Source organism: Pseudorasbora parva, chromosome 22 (assembly GCF_024679245.1).
Source record: "Pseudorasbora parva isolate DD20220531a chromosome 22, ASM2467924v1, whole genome shotgun sequence".
NCBI lineage: Eukaryota > Metazoa > Chordata > Actinopteri > Cypriniformes > Gobionidae > Pseudorasbora > Pseudorasbora parva.
Genome location: NC_090193.1, coordinates 24728204 through 24751079, shown reverse-complemented (window position 1 = coordinate 24751079; position 22876 = coordinate 24728204). Strand labels below are relative to the sequence as shown.

Below are 22876 nucleotides of genomic sequence, written 5' to 3'. Positions count from 1 at the left end.
TGTCAGGCCTTTAAGTACCGTGTATCTATAAAGAAATCATATATATTGATATGACTATTACTCTAATCTTTGCATCAAAGCCATGTGGACTCATCATAGTGCTTTTACTGCTAGGACAGTAGCTACCAAATAATGGTACCTAAATACTTGTGAGCGTGTGTGTTAGATTAATAAGAAAAGAAGCTGAAACATTGGAAGTGTCCTTAGAGTTGTAAGTCTGCTTGTTGAAACGATACGTGTTCATGCAGGGCCAGCAACTTGCATTACAGCCTGTATATACTGACGTTAAATTATGTAACCTGTTGCCCCGACAGAATATCAAAGCCCTTATTTGTGGATCATCGTGCCATTTAGAGATTCATTTGGCTTTCTTTTCTGCTGTGGCACAGTTATTGTGTAAATATAGATTGACATGGAATTAAATGGAACAATATTTTGGATTATTTTTCTATCACTGGTAATTACCTCTGTAATCAAGCAGTTTGATTATAATGTATCGTAAAAGTAATGAACAATTTGCCAAACTATATAAATCTCCTGTTTTGTACTTCGATCTTTCACCATATCGAAACCTCTGAAATGCCATGCAAGTTGTTAGCCCGTACTGTGCTTTCTGCTTGTCTTTGTTTCTTTTTTTTTACATGATGAAATCAATCTGTCTTTGGTCTAACTCTTTTGTCTAATTCTTGACTAAGCACTGGCCTCCGCTTGTGTATGAGATATTTTGTGAGAAGTTGTTTGACAAAACTGTTCTTATTCCAAAAAATAAAAAGAACCCCCGAATCAAGCTACAAACACAGTATGAGATCTGGAAAAGATAGTCACGTTTCAGAGAAGCAGATTACTCATCATCACTTTGAAGCAAAAACAGCCCTGAAGGGGAAGACAGAGATCTATTTTTATCATTTTTCAGAAAGAGAAAAACGAGTTCAATGCATTGCATATTTTTCTATGATGTATAAAATAAGGGTTTGATTGGTTACATTTATAAAATGATTAAAGAGAGTTTTGATCTGATATATTATGGGGAATCGAGGCTGATATATTTTTAATTTATTGACCGAAACTTTACAGCATCCTTTTGAAGGCCTTGTTTAAAGTGTTATTTTGTATGTAATTGGTCAAAATGGTCAAAGTCGCAGTTGGACAGACAAAGCTGAGATGTCTAATATTTGATAAGACATGTAGCATATAAAGTGGGAGTAACTGAGTCAAAAATAAGCACATTGGTCTGTGTACATATTTTTTAAATCGAAACACTGTATGTCTCCATATTTACCGTAATTAATGCTATTTTAAGGAAAAAGTGAGACTGCTTGAGCTATGCAAATAAAACAAAATAATACTTCATGTGCTTGCTTTAGAAGTACCCCCATGCAATAAAGTGAATGTATTTAAAACCTTCATTTGTAATTAAAACTCTTCATTTGTTCATAGCACAGCGTTCGTGGCTCGACTCGTCGAGACTTTTTTTCCAAGATGGCTCCTGTTTGTATACACGTAATGGACTTTCTTTATAAAGTATCTTAGTAAACTGTTTGTACACAAAGTTCTCAATGCTTCTGTTTGCATGTAGGGACCCTCATTATGCTGCTGTGTTAGTGTGAGGCTATTTTGAGCCTTGTTAGTGGTATTAACTAGCGCTAAAACTCTTTACATTCGATTTTCATGAAACCGCATCCCAGAGAACGATCTACTCTGTAACCATGTGTTAATTACCCCTAGGGTCATTTCTCACCGAGTTGTCCTTTAATACATCTTTAGTACATTAACTCATCCGTGAATATGATTTCTGCCCGAGTCCCGTTGGATTTTTTTCCACCGGCTGTAGAGGTGAAGACAACAACTTCAATGATTCCACAAAATCAAGGCTCAAGCTACGCCTTTTTTTCGATAAGCAGCTTCCAATGCTGAATATTGCATATTTAAACATGATACTTTCCTCCTAAAACAGACAAAGATTTCATTCATACTTAAGCAAACATGCAAATCTTTCTGGAGGTAGAAAAAATGACACTGTATTACAAAAGAAGTTACTACAGAAGTTCTTTGCGGCAACTTGTGAGGTAAATTAATAGTTACAACTACATTAGTTTCAGCAAAATAGATATATTAAGCCTATTGATCATAACGTTTGAAGTCTTAGTCTTGTTTTGGCAGTTGGAAATGGAATACTGCAGTAAACCCCATCGTGTTGAGCCAGATGTCAGTCAATGCAACATTCCAACACGTTTTCTTTACAGAAATCCCAACCACTTATTTATGACCACCGTCATTCCTGGGCCACTTATAACATTTGTAAGCAATGAAGCTTAGTGCTGAATATTTTGCTGTATCAAATTGTACATTTGCTTTTAATTTTGAGGGTGAGAATTTTCTGGAAAGCAGCTATAAATTCACTTTCAGTGTATTTTGACAATAGCAAAAACAAAAAGAAAGCCAAGAAAATGTGTCAGCAGTAAATATAACAAGTCAAGACCCCTTTATTGATATAGCGCTTTATATAACACAGATTGTTTCAAAGTAGCTTCACGTAAGAAATAGGAAAATCATGATCAATGATGCAAACATCAAATGTGAGAGAAATTCAAATTCTGCTTTAAAGCAGACCGACATTATGTTTATGATGGAACGTTTTAGGTTTTATGTTGTGAAGATCAGTTGGTTATAGAACAATTCATTTTGTTGCATTTGTTATACGGAGGATAGGACAAATGGGTGTGCAGACTGGTATTTGTGTAATGGAAAATAAAGAGCTTGTTGGAGATTATTTCAGTAGATACCAGGAGAGGAATGTTGGCATAACACCATTGTCGGGACTGAAAGAGAAAAGAATTGGTAGAAAGAGGTATATGATTTGAAGGAGATATTTTGCTACCAAGATCTTTATTTGTAAGCAATGAATAACACTTTTGCACAGCATTTATTAATATTACTCAATGTTCATTTCAACATGTAATAACAAAAAATGTACATTTGAATGTGACAAATTCATAAATGCTTTAAAAAGCTCATTGTTAGTTCATGTTAGCTCCCACTTCCTCAAGTAAGGGACAGAGTCAATAGAGAATAAAAACATGATGTCAGCAATGCAATGCATTTTGGGACTTTAGGACACTACAGAAGAGAGAGTAGTAGTGTAGGTAATATTCAGTTAAAAACACATTAGAATGGTGAAGGCTTGGAGTGTTATGATGAACTGTCGTAGCTGCCCTCACGACTGGCGTGGAAAATGTTATCTCAGATGAAGCTCAATTTTTTATTGAGTTTCACTTTCACCATTGAGTTGTTTCCAAGCTGTTAAAATGAAACTTTTTTTAATATACATCATTTTCCCCCATGTGTCCTGAAACATCTACCCAGAAGGCACTGCGCAATGACGTCATTTCCCAGGCTGAATCCGAAACTATACATCTAAGCCCTCATTCACTATTCCCTAAGTAAGTCCACTAATTATCAGCGCTGATTCCAGAAGTATTTTTTTCCAATTGGGATTTTTTTTAAAGTCTCAGTTAAAGAGTTACAAGTCATCACAACACTACATTTTGATTTGAAGCAAAAAGAGTTTGGAAAATAATTACAAGTGTAATTAGTGAAAGTAAGAACTATCCCATGAAGCATAGCGAATAGTATAATTTAATTAAAAACGATGGCGAAATATAAAACTTCTCATACTAATGTTGATTATATTAAAGGGGGGGGGGGGGGGTGAAATGCTGTTTCATGCACACTGAGCTTTTTACACTGTTAAAGACTTGGATTCCCATCCTAAACATAGACAAAGCTTCAAAAACTAATGTTGGACGTTTGATAGAGTATTTCTGTGTCAAAAATACTCCTTCCGGTTTCTCACAAGTTTCGGAGAGTTTTTTTCGAGTATGGGTCAGCTTGACGTAAGAGCGGAAGGTCCTTGTATGGGCCGTATGGGCTCTTCTCCCGGTAGGGTGCGCTTCAGCACAGCATTCCGGGAAGGCAGCGCTGCATTTGAACCGATTTGAACGCAGAAATGATGGGAAGCTTCACAACATCGCTTCAGTTGCGTCGCAAAGTGGATTTCCACGCCACTGCTGTCACAGGACTTCACCAAATCATACCAAAGAAGTGTGTTTTTGACGGAGCGGTCCCAGCGATAAAGGTTCGGTCCTGCTTTGGAAGCAGTCGGTGAGTAAAACTGCTTCAAATGTCTCTGCTATTGGCTACCGTCGCATGAGTAAACATCAGTAAACCACACGATCTCGTGCTTCTCGTGCTTCGTCATTCAAATGCGCTAACGGTTACTCCATTGTTGTTCTATGTATAACGTTACACTAGTCTGACGTGCAAAACCGTTTTGCTTGCTACTGCTAAGGTTTAGTCGCATACAATAGTCCATAAACCGAATCATGACCTCATAAACTGCGAGTCAACACACACAAATGTTGACAGGCACTAAATACAGTACATACCACAGAGACAGACGTCCTGCTGCTGCTGTTTCTCCTGTTCAATTTATTTCAGCCTCAGATTTGATTCTGGATCATATATCTATTAGCTGAGATAGCCATGGGTTTCTCCACGCTTGAGGACGTCACTGCTTTGCGCACTCGTCATTTTATAGCTCCGCCCACACGATACGCCTCCAGGCGCATGTTTTTTTCCGGAAAGACTCGGTACAGCCTATATTTCTTTTACAAATATAATAAAACTAAAGACTTTTCGGAGATATGAAGGATGCAATACTACTCTATAGGTACTCAAGATTGACATGAGATTGACTTAAACTGAGTGTTTCACCCCCCCCCCCCCCCCTTAAAACAATACATTTTAACACGCATATTTATTTATTTTTTAGAACTTAGAGAAATTGACTGACTTATACATTCGCAGTGGTTCATGGGATTGGGCGGAGCTAAAGAGCTACGCTTTCTGGAACAGCATCATGGGTAATGTAGTTCCCTATAGGAATTTAGCTGTTATACGATTATTTTAAAAATAAGCTGAAATAACGAAGGCTGGCGGCTTCAACAGAAGCAAATAACATGGGTTGACACCGTTTCCCTGGAGGAAATGAATGTAGAAACAATTGTTGCACATTGCATTCTGAGTAGTTGCTACCATGTTTTAGGACACCCTCTGTGGACAACAGGGAATACCGGTATTATTACAATATGACCTGTGAATGCCGCTCTTGACAAGTCAGAATCAAGAACGTCTATTCCAGAAATAATAATTACCAAAGTGACTATTTTCTTCTGAACACAACTAATGAATCTATTATTGTATTATGAATTATTTGCCATGCCAATAAAACACATCACATACTCCAATTATTTAGATTTGATGGCAGGGGATATCAACAAATGGTGAAAGGATGTACTTCCATAGATTGATTTATTAGTGGGATGTGAGGTAGGAAATCAGGGCAGAGGGTGAGTTGACACATGGATGAGTGAATGGACTGTGATAGCGTAAACGAGATAAAGTGATCCTCATTATTATTTTAGGTTAATGTTCACCCATACGGCAGAGTTCAAAAGTCGAGTATTTATGTGACACAGGCAAGTCAGTAAAAACTGAAGAACTAAAACCAGGAGATCTGAGCCAAGAAAGACAACAAAGGGGAAACCATGATCACAATCACTGAGTTTCAGAGTGAGTGTCTTTCTTTCACTGAATCTAAATGAAATTTCTTTACAGTTACAACTAAACACAAAGACACTGGTTTGTTCGTTCTGGCTTTAAATGTTTGTTAAAGTAACTGACTGGTGAATAAACAGAATGTAAATCAGAACATTTACAGAATATTTAAGACATATTTTGTTTTGCAATATATAAGATTTCCATACAGTGTTATCTGTTTTAAATGGCAACAGTAATAATTGCTTGATTATCTGACTAAAAATATAGCTATAATCAATCTGTTCTAACTGGATTCTAGAAATCGGTGTGGGTCTGTCAGGATTCGGCATGTTCTTTGTGCTGTTTGGAATAATGCTGTACTTTGACTCTGTCCTGTTGGCGTTTGGTAATGTAAGTGCAATAATGAGCTGTTAATGATGAGACATGACACAAAAAGCCAGATCTTTGTTTCTTAAAGGGATAGTTCATCTAAAAATGGGAGATTATTTAATATGCCCAACCTTATGTCACTTTTATCAAATATGACAGAATATTCAGCTAATCTATTCCACTTTAATTTAATTTAGCATGAACAATCCCTTTAAGTGTGTCAGAAAATGACACATTATTGTTCAAAAGTTAGTTTGTTTTAAAGAAATTAACACTTTATTCTGCAAGAATACATTAAAGTGATCAAAAGTCTAATTATATATATATATATATATATATATATATATATATATATATATATATATATATATATATATATATATATATATATATATATATTAAATAACAAATAAAATAAATTTAAAATTGGCGCTTTAAATTAGCTACATTAAAACTTCTTGTTTAAAATGATATATGACATGATGCTGATTGCTAGAATGGGTTAGAAAAACAAAGAAAAGTACAGGCGAGTCAGGTGCCCCAATAATGTTCTAGGTTTCTAAGATTTAAAAGGAAATAGTTATTAAAATTGTAATAATATTTCATAATTTTACAGTTTATAGTGCTGTAATACATGCGACCTTGGTGTTACATTAACTGAAACTATGCTAGTTCCCAGCATGCTTTGCATATGGCTGAATCAAGAGAGAGTAAATGTTGTTATTTTAAAAGTGTTATTTTATATATGTTGAGCAGAGTAAGGAGGAGACTTCATTGTGTTTTAATCAACCCAGGCTCATTGGAAATACGTTACTCTGCCTACATTTGTGCAACACCCTAATTATGTACCTCCAGGTACGTTTACCTGCACTTTTGGGGTAAAACGTCCACAGGAGGCGCTAAGTGGTAATAGTTTTTCTCCATTCCCAGACTGATCTCATGAAATGGCGTATATATGACACGCCAATTCGTATGCCATTTTGGCGTGCTATCAAGACGCATAATCGCTTTTTAGCGTGTTTATCAACGCCGTTACATTCTATCCCCTTACACTGCCCCTACCCCTAAACCTACCCATCACACACACACACAAACACACACACACACACAGCCCCTAAACCTACCCATCACACACACACATACACACACACACACACACAGCCCCTAAACCTACCCATCACAAGAAATATTCTGCATTTTTACATTTTCAAAAAAACTATTTAGTATGTTTATAAATCCATTTACCTTGTGGACACACACATATTCAGACACATTTTGAACGTGAAACTCAAACTCTTCCCTAACCCTACCCATTTGAGTATTATAAAAAAACAGGATATAACAGGCAGATACGACTGCATACATAATTTATTCAGAAAATACAAATATTCCAAGTGTTCCGAGGCCAAACGATTGATTTGTGTGAAGAAAATCCCCAAAAGTGATCAGTAACGTCGAATCCATCCGCCAAAGATGATAATAAATTTCAAATAATGCCGCCGGAAGAAACGTCACGTCAGCTTTGACAGCATTGGCTGTCGTGTGTCTCGTGACCAATTACGTCAGCTTTGATTGTAAAATGCCATTGGCTCTCGTGTGTGTCGTGACCGATCGCGTCATTCAACTTGTTGTGTATCATTTGAATCAGAAATATGGATCGATGCTGGACAGGCCTTAGCACACGTTTCTTCCGTGCAGTCTCTAATTTATGGACATTTGTGACGTAAAATGACAGCCTACGGCGAGGAGCAAAAGAATGAGCTAGAAGCAATAGAGTCCATTTACCTAGACTCATTTACAGTGCTTTCCGAGAAGCCCACAAGCTTCACCATCACACTTACTTCTGATGCAAGAGAAGATGATGAAACGGTGGAGGTGACCCTAACGTTTACATATGTGGAGAACTATCCAGATGAGCCCCCTCTCTGGGAGATCTTTTCACAGGAGAACCTGGAAGATTCAGACAACGAAGAAATTCTAACACTTTTGAAGCAACAGGCTGAAGAAAACCTGGGAATGGTCATGATATTCACATTAGTTACAGCGGTGCAGGAAAAACTTAATGAAATAGTAGACCAGTTAAGAGCAGAAGAGAAGAGGAGATAGAAAGAAAAAAAAGGGAGGCTGAAGAAGCTGAGAAGTTTGCATTCCAAGGAACTGTGGTCACAATTGAGAACTTCTTATCATGGAAGGCTAAATTTGATCAAGAAATGATAGAACTAAAGAGTAAAAGGCAGAAAGAAGAGGAGCAGGCAGGAAAGGGAAAACTCACAGGAAAACAGCTCTTTGAGACAGACCATAGTCTTGACACATCAGATATACATTTTATAGAGGACGGTGGGAACAGTGAAGTGGACGAGTCACTTTTCCAAGACATGGATGATTTGGACTTGGATGAGGACGACCCTGATTTCAACCCACTGGACTTAGGCAGAGATGAAGACTGAATTGCGTTAGCTCTCAACCTGATATGAGTGGTATAGATGCCAATATCCTCCTGTGGAGTAGGACTTCAGCTCAACTAAAAGCTAAACAAAAACTTTTCAGTCACTACCATCTATGGTGCAGCATATTTTACGAAAACGGTCAAACATTGTCATTTGTACAATTATTGCCATTAAAGCCATTGACTTGTCACTTTTATTGGCGAGTGCGTGTGTTCTGTTCGCAAAGGAGCACGATCATCATTTCAACTATTAAAACATTAAGATCATCTCTGTTCTTCACATGAAGATATCGTATGACTTCAGAAGACTTGGAATGCAACATGAGTTAATACTTTTATACAGTTTTTTGGTCAGTTTTTGCAATAAATACACGTGACTGTACATTTATTAGCCTGTTACTGTTATGTGTTTTATATTGTTGAGAATTGGTAGGTTTAGGGTAGGAGTGGAGTTAGTTACTCCACAATATAAAATGATGCTATAAATATTCATTCGGGGTAGATCAGTCATGGTGTCATGTTGCGCATCTGGAATGGAGAAAAAATATTACCACAAGTGCAGGTAAACGTACCTGGAGGTACATAATTCGGGTGTTGCAAAAATGTAGGCAGAGTCACGTATTTCCAATGAGCCTGGGTTGGTTTTAATAGTTTTTAATATTCAATTATGTTGGAATTATTAGAACAATATGCATTACAGTGGGTTGCATTTTGGAGAAGAGTGGAGCATTTGCTTAGACTGTGGTCTAATATAATGTCATAGCAGCTCTGCTGAAGGAGCTTTTAATGCTTAGCATTTAAGATGCTAATGTGTGTTATTAGCTAAATGTTTGTAACTAGCTAGTGCAGTATTATATAAAATTGAAGTGGATGAATGAATATATGAAATTGAATCATGTCAGGGAGACATATAAAATTCACTTTGAGACTACTTAAAGAGTTAGTTCACCCGTAAAGTCTCTCATTATTTACCTACCCTAATGTCGTTCGACACCCGTAAGACCTCCGTTCATCTTCAAAACACAAATGAAGATATTTTTGTTGAAATCCGATGGCTCAGACCGGCCTTCATTGACACCAATGACATTTCCTCTCTCAAGACCCATAAAAGGCACTAAAGACGTCGTTACAAAGCCCATCTCACTGGCTCTACAATAATTTAATGAAGCGACGAGACTTTTTTGCGCAAAAAAACTAAATTACGACTTATGATGGTCCGATTTCAAAACAAAGCTTTGAACGGTTATGAAACAACGTATCGATTAATGATTGACATGATGCGTGTCAAACTGCTGAAATCACATGACATTGGCGATCCGAATCATGAATCAATATGCTGAATCATAAAGGTTCGAATCTTTGTTTTAAAATCAGCCCATCACTATATAAGTCGTTATTTTGTTTGTTTTTCCACACAAAAACTATTCTCGTCGCTTCATAAAATGATTGTAGCATCACTGTAGTGAGATGGGCTTTGTACGTCTTTTGTACCTTTATGGGTCTTGAGAGAGGAAATGTCATTGGTGTCAATGAAGGCCTTTCTGAGCCATCGGATTTCAACAAAAGTATCTTCATTTATGTTCCGAAGGTGAACGGAGGTCTTACGGGTGCCGAACGACATTAGGATAAGTAATTCATGACAGAATTTTCATTTTTGGGTGAACTAACTAACCCTTTAATTGGCTCACTTAAAATGACTTCATTCCACGATGTTGAAGTTACATAAACAAATTATGTTTGTTGAACTTAATTGATTCATGTGGGACCGATGTACACAATTAAATCATGTAAATCCAACACACTTTTTGCAGTACAGTGCAGTATGGAGAATAATGTTTAATAAACTTTTGAACAGGGTCATTTTTAATAAATTCAGCTTTTTTTGTTGTCTTGTGGACTATATGTAAAAAAAAATATGTAAAATATCTTATTCAGGACAGCACTAGCCTAAATAAAAAAAAATAACACGAATTTATGATCTCTCTTACTTATTTAAAAGGATTCCCATTTTCACAGATTCTGTTTCTGTCTGGTCTGGCGTTCATCATCGGCTTGAGGAGGACAGTGCACTTCTTTTTCCAGAGACAGAAGCTCAGAAGCTCTGCCTTCTTTCTAGGAGGTGTGGCTTTAGTTCTACTAAGATGGCCTCGTATTGGCATGCTAGTGGAGACCTATGGCTTTGTACTTCTATTTAAGTGAGTAAAGAGTTTATTATATCCTGTCCTTGTGTGCGAGGCACACGCCTCCATTTAGTTAAGATCTTCCTGTTTCAAATCAACCAAGGTGCATTTTGCCTGAACTAATTTTGAAACTACAGACATGATATTTTTTTTTTTCATTTTTTCAGACATGCTATTTCTCTGCTTGATCGTTCCACCCTAAAGTGATAAATAACAAGACTCTGCTTTGTTTGTAGGTCATTCTTCCCAATGGCTTTTGGATTTCTCGGAACAGTCTTGAACATTCCCTTTTTAACTACGGTATGGGAAAGAAGCTGTTTTACGATGTTTTGAATCAACTTTGAATGAATTCTAGCTATAAAATTTGAGCAAAACCAATTAATTATTTTTACAACAATACAATTAAACGTTCCTCGTTGTTTCTTTGCTCTCTTTCAGATTTTAAACAAGTTATCTGGAAGTAGTTCCTCAATGGTGTAAGAGGAGATTGGAAAATCTGGAAGTGCTACTGTTAAAATTGTAGATTTTTTTCATATATATCTGTATAAACTAAGGTCTATGATGGATAGTTGTGTGGGCTATATAATAACGTAATTTATTTTAAATACCTATTTTTTTCTATTTAAAAATATATGCTGCAATATCAGGATTTTATGTATGGAAGACAGACATATGTTGGTCTGTACGTTTTACATTTCCCTCCTGGGATGAAAACAAGAAAAAATAAAATATCCGTTGATCTTTTAAAGCTTGCTGACTTGCTCTCAATGCTACAAGTTATGAATATATATAGTTTAGAGGAGTGCTTTTCCAATCATCTCATTTCTATTCCATCTGTCTGCTCTCCCCAACTTCAATGAACTACCCTCATATAGAAAATCCAATGATATTGAGTTCAAATATATAAAGGCTTTGTGGTTCCGGAATGTTCCGGTGAAAGGGATGGGTGGTGGACCCACCCTGGGGCAAAAAGACTAGATCAGAGGGAAACAGAGGATGGTTATGCAGGTCTCCGACCCACCGGGGAGGCTATGACGCAGGTAATGTGTATGAAAAAGAGTCTGAAGATTGTATGAACCAAACACAACCTCCATACCTGCAAGTGTAAAGGTAAGCCATTTACTTTATACTCCCGCTGCCATGAAATCTGCATGTTTGCTTTGATAGTTGTTGCATACGTGTTAGTGTTTGTGTGTGTGTAAGCTCATGAATACACATTCTGCGTGATGGTCTGTTTGAAGTTGTGGATGGTTTGATTGACATATTTACAGTTATGCATTTGACAGATAATTTTCCAAAGTGATTTACAGTTTTTCACTGGAAATATGCATTTTTGTAATGTATTTTTATAGGTGCTTTGGTTAACAAGGTAAAACTAACCCAAAGGGTCTGAATGTGAACTAAATGTGATCCTTTTCTATGTTTAATTCCAGTTCGGATTTGAAGATTTTAATTTTTCTTACGTACCTTTTTATTGCTATTCATCATTGCTCTTTAGAGCAATCAGTGCGTTTTGGTTACAAAATGTCTGATAGTTCATGTGTATAAAATTATTATATTAAATATTTTTTATTTATATTTTTTACATCTATAAACAGAATGCGAGTAGGGGTGAAAGGCTGATGTATGATGCTTTTGATAACTTAAATTCTCTTTGATGTGTGTGTGTGCGTGTGCGTGTGTGTGCGCGTGTGTGCGCGTGTGCGTGCGTGTGCGTGCATGCGTCCATGTGTGTGGGACAAAATATCCCAGGATGGCAATATCCAAATCCTATAATAATAATTTTTCTCCACATGAGGAAAAAAAAAGTGATGTTAAAAAGTGATGTTTTTTGAAAATGTAAAAATGCAGAAAGTGTTCTGTTATGGATAGGTTTAGGGTTAGGGGATAGAATAAACAGTTTGTACAGTATAAAAACCTTTACGTCTATGGAAAGTCCCCATAAAGCATGAACAAACTGTGTGTGTGTGCGCGTGCGTGCGTCTGTCTGTCTGTCTGTCTGTCTGTCTGTCTGTCTGTCTGTCTGTCTGTCTGTGCTACATGTCAATCCTTTTCCTTGTGGGGACATTTTTTGGTATACTTAAAAAATGATTGTATGATGCTGTTCACTTTATTTAAGTAACTGCTTCATGTTATATTGACATAAAACCGTTACTCTTTGAAATAACTTAATGTTTTTATTTTCAAATAACATGATTCAATCAAGTAAGCCTAACAAACTGGACATTCACGATTAGCATATGGCTTTGTATCAGTAGAAACCCTGGAGTATATTCAAATGATTGTGCTTTCCCCCCTCATATCCCCCTGAGACGAGAGATTTATGCAATTTATTTCTGGAAAAATTCCTCCTTTGACGCAAATTGACAATATTTGCATCATAGGAGAAATGTTTGGCCAAAGGCTAAAGACTACAGCCAGCAGAGGGCGCCATTTCCGCATGTTTTGAACCCGTGCATGGGGGATGGAGATCACACTCACAGCTCAGCTCGCAGCTACAGGCACTCATTTAAACGGAGCTATGGTTTTTACATTTGCTATGGTGAGCAATGTAAGTCTTTCAACTCAAATTAATTTCTATGAAAGTTAAGCTTGCAAAGTCATGAATTGAAACGCGCCAGACTGAACTCGCGTTGTGAATGTATGCCGAGAGTGTAGTCGCGATTACCTCAGCTCTCATTACGAGAGCTCATCAGCTCATTTATCTCACTCCTGCAGTTAGTGATCAGTGCTGTGATACTCGCGCGGTGACTCACTCATTATATTGAACACACATGTTCAGTTTTTAATTGTAGTGTCTTCTTCAATTCATTCACAGTAATCAAGTTGGTGGCTTTGGGAATGGCCTCACAGGGCAGCGAAGCATTCTGGGAATTGTAGTCTTTCATCCCCATGAGACAAAAATACATTTTCACATTTCACATTTCTACTACATTAATGACCCAGTTTAAATACAGATTCATCTTCCCAGCGCTGAAGTACCCCTTTAAGTAAATCGAATGTATCATTTTTGTTGTGTGTACCCACGAGGAAAACAGCATGTCTGAAACAAGTCTTTTATAAGTACCTATATTCAGAAAACAACCAGGTGTGCTAGTTTTTAATTACATTTCTTTCTTACAGAAACTAATTTTGGTTAACACATTAAAAATGATGCTACTTGCCATCATTTTGATGTTGTCAGTGGCGATTGGAGACACACACTCCCCGTGGCATGTTCAATATTACTTAGACGGTAAGTTCAATGCCAATGACTTCTAATAAATAAAGCAAATATTAAGGCAACAAATGACAATGCAACTGAAACTGGATGCATAGAGGATATCAAACCTGTGTGTTTTACAACATTGACCATTATCGTAACACATGTTAGGCTTATATGTTGTTAAATGAATAAGCCTACATTGGAAATGAGATGAAAAGTTATTACTAGAGCATAGTTTCACTTAAGTGGGCCATGTGTCTCATCATCTTTGGTTGTGTCTCTAGATGAAACTCCTGAAGAAACATCACTCCGGCTTCTCAGGGGAACTGATGCTCGTCCCACAGCTGGATCTCCTTCTCCCAAGTTCTCAATGCACTTCTCCATGGGTGCTGGTCCTCAGCAGAGCACATGGTGGTGGTCTCCAGAAAGGCCTTACACAAAGAGAAGGCATAATGTTGCTTACTACAACCTCAATTCCTTCGGCCTCCGCTATGGGAAGAGAGATCAGAACGTGCTTGCAGGATTTAAAAAGAAGATACCTGTTAAGTGAGGTCCACAAGACCTTTCTCAATATTGAATATTGTTCTTTCATGTATTCTTTGTGATCGTTTAATCCCCTGATTGCCGTATTGATATACATATGTCAGAACATTAGTGGGATAGTTCATAATCTTCACTAGTGGTAACGTTGAGGACACATTCTAGTACAACAATATCAAACAACCTGACTTGATTTGGTGAGATTTAAAATGAGGTAAATTGTGACGTTGATGTTAAGGTTATACCCTTGAAATTATTTATTTGTATTTTTGTGAGCGTGTATTTCTAATGTACTTCCTGTTCACACACTCCGATGATCACAAACATAACATGTATTTGTTTTTTGTTTTTACAAATAAACTGTGGTAATACTTCATGTTGCCACATCAAGCACATAAATCTGTATGTTGTTCAGTATACATTTATTTTTATATTGCAAATACTTAAACACTTACAACCAAAATGAACTGCTCACCATCAAAATACACCGATATCTGTTAACATACAGTATTTTGATAGTATGCGGTTTTTGATCATCAAAATGGCTCGAAGCTTGATTATCCTCAAAAGACTGGACTCAAATGTATATTTCTTCTGTGTTCTATAGGATTGTATGTTATAATACAATTATATTCATTTTATTAAGTACAAATTTCAACATTCCAAGCATCTCTTTTACTGAGCAAGATTTTGGTGCTGTATCTTCTGTGTTTTGCCTTATTTAAAACTGGTGACGTTCAACCACAACTTTCCACTGACTCTAGTCTAGATGATAATCATTCAGCGTTTCCGTGGTTGTGCTTTTGAGAGGGAACCTGATCAGCACTGATATATTAAAGACCATTATAAGAAGAAAAATTTTAAAAAATCATGTGGATTATACACCCTGTTTTCATTACACTCTACACAATTCTCTTCAATGTCGTGGCAGGTAAGACACATGGCACAAACTTAGTTTTTTCTGATATATTTTCTAATACATTATGCTCAATAGAATGATTGTTGAAAACCAGAAATGAAGGCTAAATAGCTTTTATAAAATGAAATGATAAAATATAATAAAGACTTATAAAATATGCGAATGTGCATTATGCATAAATTAATAAAAACTCTGCTCATTTTAGACCATAAGTACCACTAATACAGCTGTTATTTAAACAGTTAACCTCCTTAAACACTGTAAAAAAAAGTTCATGTCTCCAATTGAACATTTTCTAGTGACTGATTACATCAAACATTTTCAGTTGGCCATATTGAATTTCTGTGAATTGATGCAATTCAATTCACAGAAATTCAATTTGGTCAACTCAAACATTTAGATTTAGAATATTTTTAATTGGAGACATACATTTTTTTTTTTTACAGTGAAGATCTAAAGGTTGTGATCAAGTAAAATTGATTTTTATTGTAAATGATGAAGTGGCAAACGTGTACAACAATAAAATCTGGAATGGGAAAGGAAAAATGTGACAGATTGATTTCAGGCCAACAGATATATGCAATATATTGATGTAGCCTAAATGATTTTTTGCAATTTGTAAGTTGTAACATGGTAACTGATACTCAATATATAGAGTAATACAAAAACAGCATCATTGTCTAGTTGATCACCTGTATCAATTTGTTTTAATGCAAATTGAATTGATTCCCACAGGTGATAACACAACTTTTAACTCAACGGCTTTATACAACGGAGTCCCAATTGGGTAATTCTGTAATTCTCAACATTTTATTTTTATTTTTTATTATTATGTGAATGTTGAAATTTTCCTGCCTACAAACATAACACGTGTTTGGTAGATTTCGAATGTAACTGATACTTAGCCTTTGAGCTGTATTTTGACTTCTGTGAGAAGTGATAAGTTGGTGTGGTAGAAATTGGCTAATGATTTGAAACAGTTCTTGAATAAATACATCATTTAATCTTGTGATAATTCCGGTTATCAACATTTATTTATGCTTTTTTTAGTCATGTTTTTATGCTGTTGTACGGCATCATCTGCTTCCTCATTTTCTTGGTTGTCATTCTCCTGATTCTTCTCTGTAAAATGCAATGTGGTGAGTGCATTACAGTAGGCTACTATGTTGTATTGCTTGTATATCATAGTAGATGACAAGTGTTTGATAGTATTATGATTAAGTCTTTTTAATTCATAAGATGTAGCTTTATTTAGTATGTGTGTGATTTTAGGCCTTAGAAGAGAGGCTATCCACATAACCAGCGTCACGGGAGAATCACTCGCTTTGCGCCAGAATAACATATTAAGTGTTTCCTCTCCTTCAGGCGATGGTAAAAACACATCTTACAATTAGTCTTACTGTTCGTCCACTGAGGCTTTCACACTAAACTTTGGCCTTGTCAACATTTAGGTGGAGATGATTCATCCTCTACTAGTTCTGGGACCCCCGAAGGCTCGGTAAGTCATTTGCAAACGATTAACTTAATTCCTCGCGCACCTGAATGCCATCTATTACGTATTCCAGGTGCATTCCAATTCTTTGTTAATGTTTTTGAGTCAAATGGGATTTTGTTTTTGTTTTCATGTCAGCTGGCGGATCTTTCCAGTTGCTCTCAGCGGTATGCAAGCCTTCACAACGGTTCTAAGTCTTCTGACTATATAAATGTTTCAGAGAATGCTTTACCTGGACGAATGGACTTTCATAATAAAAAAATGGATATAGACTATGAGAATGTCGAAGAGTCCCAACGAAAGGAGATCAAAAGAAAAGGCCAAGCGAGCTGTGAGGACACTACAAGTGTTAGCAGCGATGAGTCTATCAATTACTCCAAGATTGTTTTTACTAAGACAGATAAGTAAAAGATGTCTGTTATCATCTACTCACCCTCATGTCCTTCAAAATCTATATGACTTTCTTTCTTCTGCAGAGCTCATAATATAATATAATATAATATAATATAATATAATATAATATAATATAATATAATATAATATAATATAATATAATTAATATAATATAATATAATATAATATAATATAATATAATATAATATAATATAATATAATATAATATAATATAATATAATATAATATAAAAAAATGTTTCAGTAGTTTTTGCCCATACATTTAATAGTCAATACGGTCCAAAGTAACACTGCTTGGATTGACATTTAACTTTATGGACAAGAAATTAAAATCTTTTGTTTTTCACAGAAGAAATTAAGTCATGCAGGTTTGGAACAGCATATGGGTGAGTAAATTATGGCAGAATTTTAATGTTACAGTTTAATTGTCCCTAAACATTCTATGAAAAGATATCAAAAGTGCATGTCATCGGTCTTATAATGTTCATTAAAAAAATTAAGGTGGTAATTAAAAATATTGAGAACATTTCACTGATAAAACCAAGAGATAAGCCTACATTTTTAAAGGAAACTTAAAAGCAGTTTTGAGGCTTAACTGAGGAACAAATTAATAAAATTAAAGGAAAAAAGGCTACCTATTTATTTTAAAAGAATTAGTTAAATGTTAAATATCCATGCTTTGCATATGGCTGAAAATGGAGAGTAAATATTGAAATTAAGTGTCATTTTATGTGTTTTTGAGATTTTATGTTATGTTTGACATTTGAAAGAGTTTCTGTTATGTTGAAGTTTTGATTGTTACCATTGTGCAGAAGAGTAAAGCTTATGGTTAGGTTGTGAATAACTGCATGTACTAATAATATAAACCATGTTGCTTTGTTCAATGAGCAATAACTTTGCTGTTGCCAGAGCAGTAACAAGTTTGTTCCTAATTGTTCTGTGCTACAGGCGTTTAATGTACAACATAACTCAAATTCAATATTATAAACAGGTCCTTTCCAGTCACTTTAAATCACACACTTTTAGAGAGAAAAATAGCGCATTTCACTAAAAATATTAAAGGGGTCATGAATTGAGCTTTGAATTGAAAATCAACTTTACCTTGAGCTTTTGGTATATAAAAGGTCATGATAATATAAGAATATCCTGTAAGTTTCAGAGCTGAAAAGTTCCTTGTTAGTCAAAAAAAAAAAAAAAAAATACGCTTTTATCGATGCCAGGCCCTGCAAACTCAAAGTATGCCACCCCTTGACGTCAGAGGGTGCTGAAAAAACGCCTCAACAGAATAAGAACAACGGCTGATTCTGTAGCCCCGCCAACCGACTCGCAACTAACATGACACAGGCCTACATAGAGCTAAACCGGATCCAGCTTCTAAGCAATAAACATTCTGCATAAGCTTCATTCGGATTCCAATATTATGAATGTGGATTAACTTTATTATCTGTGGGGAAGACATTGTGCTTTGTTACTTCATTTCACCATGTATTTGTTTGTAAAAAAGACTGGACAGAATGAGATTACATGAGTGAATGAGGCTATGTGTGTGTGTGTGTGTGTGTGTGTGTGTGTGTGTGTGTGTGTGTGTGTGTGTGTGTGTGTGTGTGTGTGTGTGTGTGTGTGTGTGTGTTTCATGCTTATATCAACTGATCGGGCAGGCCAAGTAATACAAAAATAACATTCCAATCAATCACTGGTGGATGAGAGCTCAATCATTGTGTTTGTTTGATAAAGATATTTTGCGAGCCCTGTGGGCGATTCATTCTGGTTACCATTTCTCTACACACTTTCAAAACCATGCCTCGTGTACGCTGACAGGGGAGCGGAAGCTCATTAAATATGCAAATGTTATCCAATCCTAGCAGTGGGCGTTTACAAGTCTTTGGTGCGTTCCAGGAGAGAGCCACAAAACCAAGGTAGAAAATAGCCTATTACTTATTCATTGTGATGTTTTTGATTGTAAAAACCACACGAACATCATAAGTTGACATCAGAAAACAGTATAAAAAAAGTAAAAAGTGCCAGCTCATGACAGCTTTTATTTCATTGTCATAGACTTAATAATTTAGGTGATTTTACACAATTTATTAATGTAGATTCAATTAAAGAAATCCTTTTTTTAAAAAGCCTTAAAACTACTCAAAAATATATTGTGTAATACTTTTACCATAATTGTATTTTTTTAAGTAGAGAGCACATAAAATGTTTTACAGTGAAATGTTCATATTTTAAGAACAAAAACATGCAATTTTTTGAACATGGTTACATAAGCATACGGGATGGGAGCCATTTTTTTCCAGTGGATTGTCAGGCACACTTTTTAGTGCATTTTTCAGATCATAAAACACCACATCCTGACAGGAAGTAACCAGACATGCATCTGTGAAAGTCTAGCAGTAATAAATAACTCATTTAGATGTGCAGACATCAAAACAAACATAACAAACATATACCCCTTCTTCACTACTGACACTTGCCTTTTTCACCGTCAAGCATCATTTTTTATTTAGTGCCTGTGGATAACTATAAAAATCTCATGATGCACAAGGAGCACAACCCTTCGGAACGTTGTTATAAAAGGACAATTTTTAAATATAACTTTGATAGGCTATTTCCCTATACCACCACATGTTTGATGCAGTTGATATTTACAGGTTTAATATTTGATACGCCAGACATCAAAAAGCCAAGGTTGTTGGTGGATTGCATTAGCTCGCAATGACAGTGTCCCACCACATGGTGGTATCAATGGTGGCATGTGTTATGGTGATGTAGTAAACACTATGAAAGCCTATTTGAATGTGAACTTTGTGTAAAGCTGTGATGTTAATTTGAATGCAGTACCTATTTATAGTCCATCTGTGCATGAAATGCAAAAAGCACAAATTCAACATTATATATCATTCTTCTCATTGTAAGTCTACAACTTTTTTTTTTTTTTAAACAACCCTAACCACACATACGAATATCTGATAAACACAACCCTCAAAACAACCCAAAAGCACTTTTAAATCACCCTCTTTATTCTGATAAGACACAGATGTTTAAATAATTAGAGGAGACATCCAGGTTCCAAGAAACCCTTCCAACCTTCTATTTGGAGTTCACATTCAAATTGAATTCATTACAAAATTAGTTTTGTAACTCCTTTCAGGTACTGCACAGAGTGAGCCTTTTTTTGCAATTACTTTAAATTCAGAAGCAGTAATTGTGGTTCAATAAACTTAAAGTGCTTGTCTTTGGGAATATTGATACAGTATGTTATAGAAGCTTTGCTGCAGACATTTGTAAACACCGCCTGCATGTGGTTCTGTTTAGGGACTTAAATAAATACATGTAATTTCATAACAGATGCTTAAATTGAAGGGGGTTCCATCTTTAGTGGCAGGGCAACAAAGAAATGTCACTGCATTGCTCCCATCCGACGAATAATGGACTTTTATCTGTCCGCTTCACTCAGCTGCTGGCACATCATTATGTTGTTAGTCCAAAATGTATTGTTTTTTTTAAATGGATTCTTAATAAAACAAAACCCCTTTTTTTCTCTTTCAAAATTGTCATTGTCACATAATCAAATATTTAATTACAAAAAGTGCTTTTCCACAGGCAGTAAAAAGAGATTGACTGTTGCACAGCTTAAACCGATGCACGGAGGATTCCAATCATTTTTGGCACAGCCACAGAGGTTTGGCGTGTGAAATGTGGTGGTTTGGTTAAATAACAGCTCTCTGTTTTAAAAAAAATCACCAGCACATGTTAGCTCTGTGTTGCAGACGAAAACAACAATATATAGTTGGTGTAGCCCTAAACCTTTTTTCTTCTCTTACCATACAAATGGATCATTTCAGGCCAGTTCTCATTGCTAATAAGCCAATGTCATTGCATTAATTTGTGCAGTATACACAATCGATGAGAGAAAAGTAAAAACAAAAACCCAGATATAACATGAATGAAATCAAACTTGCTGGTATGTTTTTACAAACCCGATTCCAAAAAAGTTGGATACTACAAATTATGAATAAAAACAGAATGCAATGATGTGGATGTTTCAAATTTCAATATTTTATTCAGAATACAACATAGATGACATATCAAATGTTTAAACTGAGAATTTTATAATTTTAAAGGAAAATAAGTTGATTTTAAATTTCATGGCATCAACACCTCAAAAAAGTTGGAACAAGGCCATGTTTACCCCTGTGTGGCATCCTCTCTTCTTTTTATATCAGTCTGCAAACATCTGGGGACTGAGGACACAAGTTGCTCAAGTTCAGGAATAGGAATGTTGTCCCATTCTTGTCTAATACAGGCTTCTAGTTGCTCAACTGTCTTAGGTCTTCTTTGTCGCATCTTCCTCTTTATGATGCGCCAAATGTTTTCTATGGGTGAAAGATGTGGACTCCAGACTGTCCATTTCAGTACCCGGATCCTTCTTCTATGCAGCTATGTTGTAATTGATGCAGTATGTGGTCTGGCATTGTCATGTTAGAAAATGCAAGGTCTTCCCTAAAGAGACAACATCTAGATAGAAGCATATGTTGTTCTAGAACTTGGATATACCTTTCAGCATTGATGGTGCCTTTCCAGTTGTGTAAGCTGCCCATGCCACACACACTCATGCAAACCCATACCATCAGAGATGCAAGCTTTTGAACTGAGCACTGATAACAACTTGGATTGTCCTTGTCCGGATGACATTGCATTCCAGTTTTCCAAAAATAACTTGATTCGTCTGACCACAGAACAGTTTTTCATTTTGCCACAGTCCATTTTAAATGAGCCTTGGTCCAGAGAAAACGCCTGCGCTTCTGGATCATGTTTAGATATGGCTTATTTTTTGACCTATGAAGTTTTAACCGGCAACAGCGAATGACACGGTGGATTGTGTTCATCGGCAATGTATTCCTGAAGTATTCCTGAGCCCATGTTCTGATTTCCATTACAGCAGCATTCCTGTCTGTGATGCAGTGCCATTTAAGGGGCCTGAAGATCACGGTAATTCAGTATGGTCTTCGGCCTTGACCCTAAGGCACAGAGAATGTTCCAGATTCTCTGAATCTTTGGATGTTATGTAATGTAAATGATGATAACTTTAAGCTCTTTACATTTTTCATTGAGAAACTCCTTTCTGATATTGCTCCACTTCTTTTCACCGCAGCATTGGGGAATTGGTGATACTCTGCCCATCTTGACTTCTGAGAGTCACTGCCACTCTGAAAGGCTCTTTTTATACCAATCATGTTGCCAACTGACCTAATAAGTTGCAAATTGGTCCTATATGTACATTTAACTTTTCCAGCCTCTTATTGCGACCTGTCTCAACATTTTTGAAATATGTAGCTCTCATGAAATCCAAAATGAGCCAACTTGTGGCATGACATTTCAAAATGTCTCACTTGCAACATTTGGTATGTTATCTATATTATATTGTGAATAAAAAAGTTTATGAGATTTGTAATTTATTGCATGTATTTTTTCACAATTTGTATAGTGTCCCAACTTTTTTGGAATCGGGTTTGTAATTTCTTGTGTGCAATGAATTTTTGACCACCAAAACCTCACATCAATAAACTTCTCTAGCATTATTGCTACACCGTTTGAGACCTTTTATGACAGATTTCAGTTTTAAAAACCCCAATAATTGCATTTTAAATATCTAGGTGTGGACAAATGGATTCGATTTTCAGTTTGTT

General features: G+C 35.9%; 3 protein-coding genes and 1 pseudogene across 4 annotated transcripts; all 4 read left to right on the top strand.

Moving 5' to 3' along the window:
- Window positions 1-5475: 5475 nt before the first annotated feature.
- Window positions 5476-11193, top strand: golt1a (golgi transport 1A). The gene is made up of 5 exons (XM_067431900.1): window positions 5476-5631; window positions 5918-6009; window positions 10451-10629; window positions 10851-10914; window positions 11053-11193. The coding sequence occupies exons 1-5, from the start codon at window positions 5607-5609 to the stop codon at window positions 11092-11094; spliced, it is 402 nt and encodes a 133-aa protein (XP_067288001.1). The 5' UTR covers window positions 5476-5606; the 3' UTR covers window positions 11095-11193.
- Window positions 7717-8676, top strand: LOC137058296 (RWD domain-containing protein 1 pseudogene; annotated as a pseudogene).
- Window positions 11194-11589: 396 nt separating the features above from the next.
- On the top strand, window positions 11590-14758 carry kiss1 (KiSS-1 metastasis suppressor). Of its 2 annotated transcripts, XM_067431902.1 has the most exons (3): window positions 11590-11724; window positions 13738-13849; window positions 14104-14758. In XM_067431902.1, exons 2-3 carry the CDS (start codon window positions 13765-13767, stop codon window positions 14367-14369), a joined length of 351 nt encoding a protein of 116 aa, XP_067288003.1. In that variant the 5' UTR covers window positions 11590-11724; window positions 13738-13764; the 3' UTR covers window positions 14370-14758. The 2 variants fall into 2 exon arrangements, with proteins under 2 accessions (XP_067288003.1, XP_067288002.1); XM_067431901.1 differs by lacking the exon at window positions 11590-11724 and having other exon boundaries at window positions 12851-13849.
- Window positions 14759-14835: 77 nt separating this feature from the next.
- Window positions 14836-17178, top strand: LOC137058274 (uncharacterized). The gene is made up of 6 exons (XM_067431511.1): window positions 14836-15290; window positions 16014-16065; window positions 16329-16417; window positions 16551-16649; window positions 16730-16776; window positions 16909-17178. Exons 1-6 carry the CDS (start codon window positions 15230-15232, stop codon window positions 17176-17178), a joined length of 618 nt encoding a protein of 205 aa, XP_067287612.1. The 5' UTR covers window positions 14836-15229.
- Window positions 17179-22876: the final 5698 nt, after the last annotated feature.

Coding starts and splice junctions, on each gene's coding strand:
- golt1a (XM_067431900.1), top strand. CDS start 5,607: ATGATCACAATCACTGAGTTTCAGA. Junction 6,010..10,450: donor TCCTGTTGGCGTTTGGTAAT/GTAAGTGCAATA, acceptor CCATTTTCACAG/ATTCTGTTTCTGTCTGGTCT. Junction 10,915..11,052: donor ACATTCCCTTTTTAACTACG/GTATGGGAAAGA, acceptor GCTCTCTTTCAG/ATTTTAAACAAGTTATCTGG.
- kiss1 (XM_067431902.1), top strand. CDS start 13,765: ATGATGCTACTTGCCATCATTTTGATGTTGTCAGTGGCGATTGGAGAC. Junction 13,850..14,103: donor TGTTCAATATTACTTAGACG/GTAAGTTCAATG, acceptor TTGTGTCTCTAG/ATGAAACTCCTGAAGAAACA.
- LOC137058274 (XM_067431511.1), top strand. CDS start 15,230: ATGTGGATTATACACCCTGTTTTCATTACACTCTACACAATTCTCTTC. Junction 16,418..16,550: donor TCTCTGTAAAATGCAATGTG/GTGAGTGCATTA, acceptor GTGTGATTTTAG/GCCTTAGAAGAGAGGCTATC. Junction 16,777..16,908: donor CTGGGACCCCCGAAGGCTCG/GTAAGTCATTTG, acceptor TTTTCATGTCAG/CTGGCGGATCTTTCCAGTTG.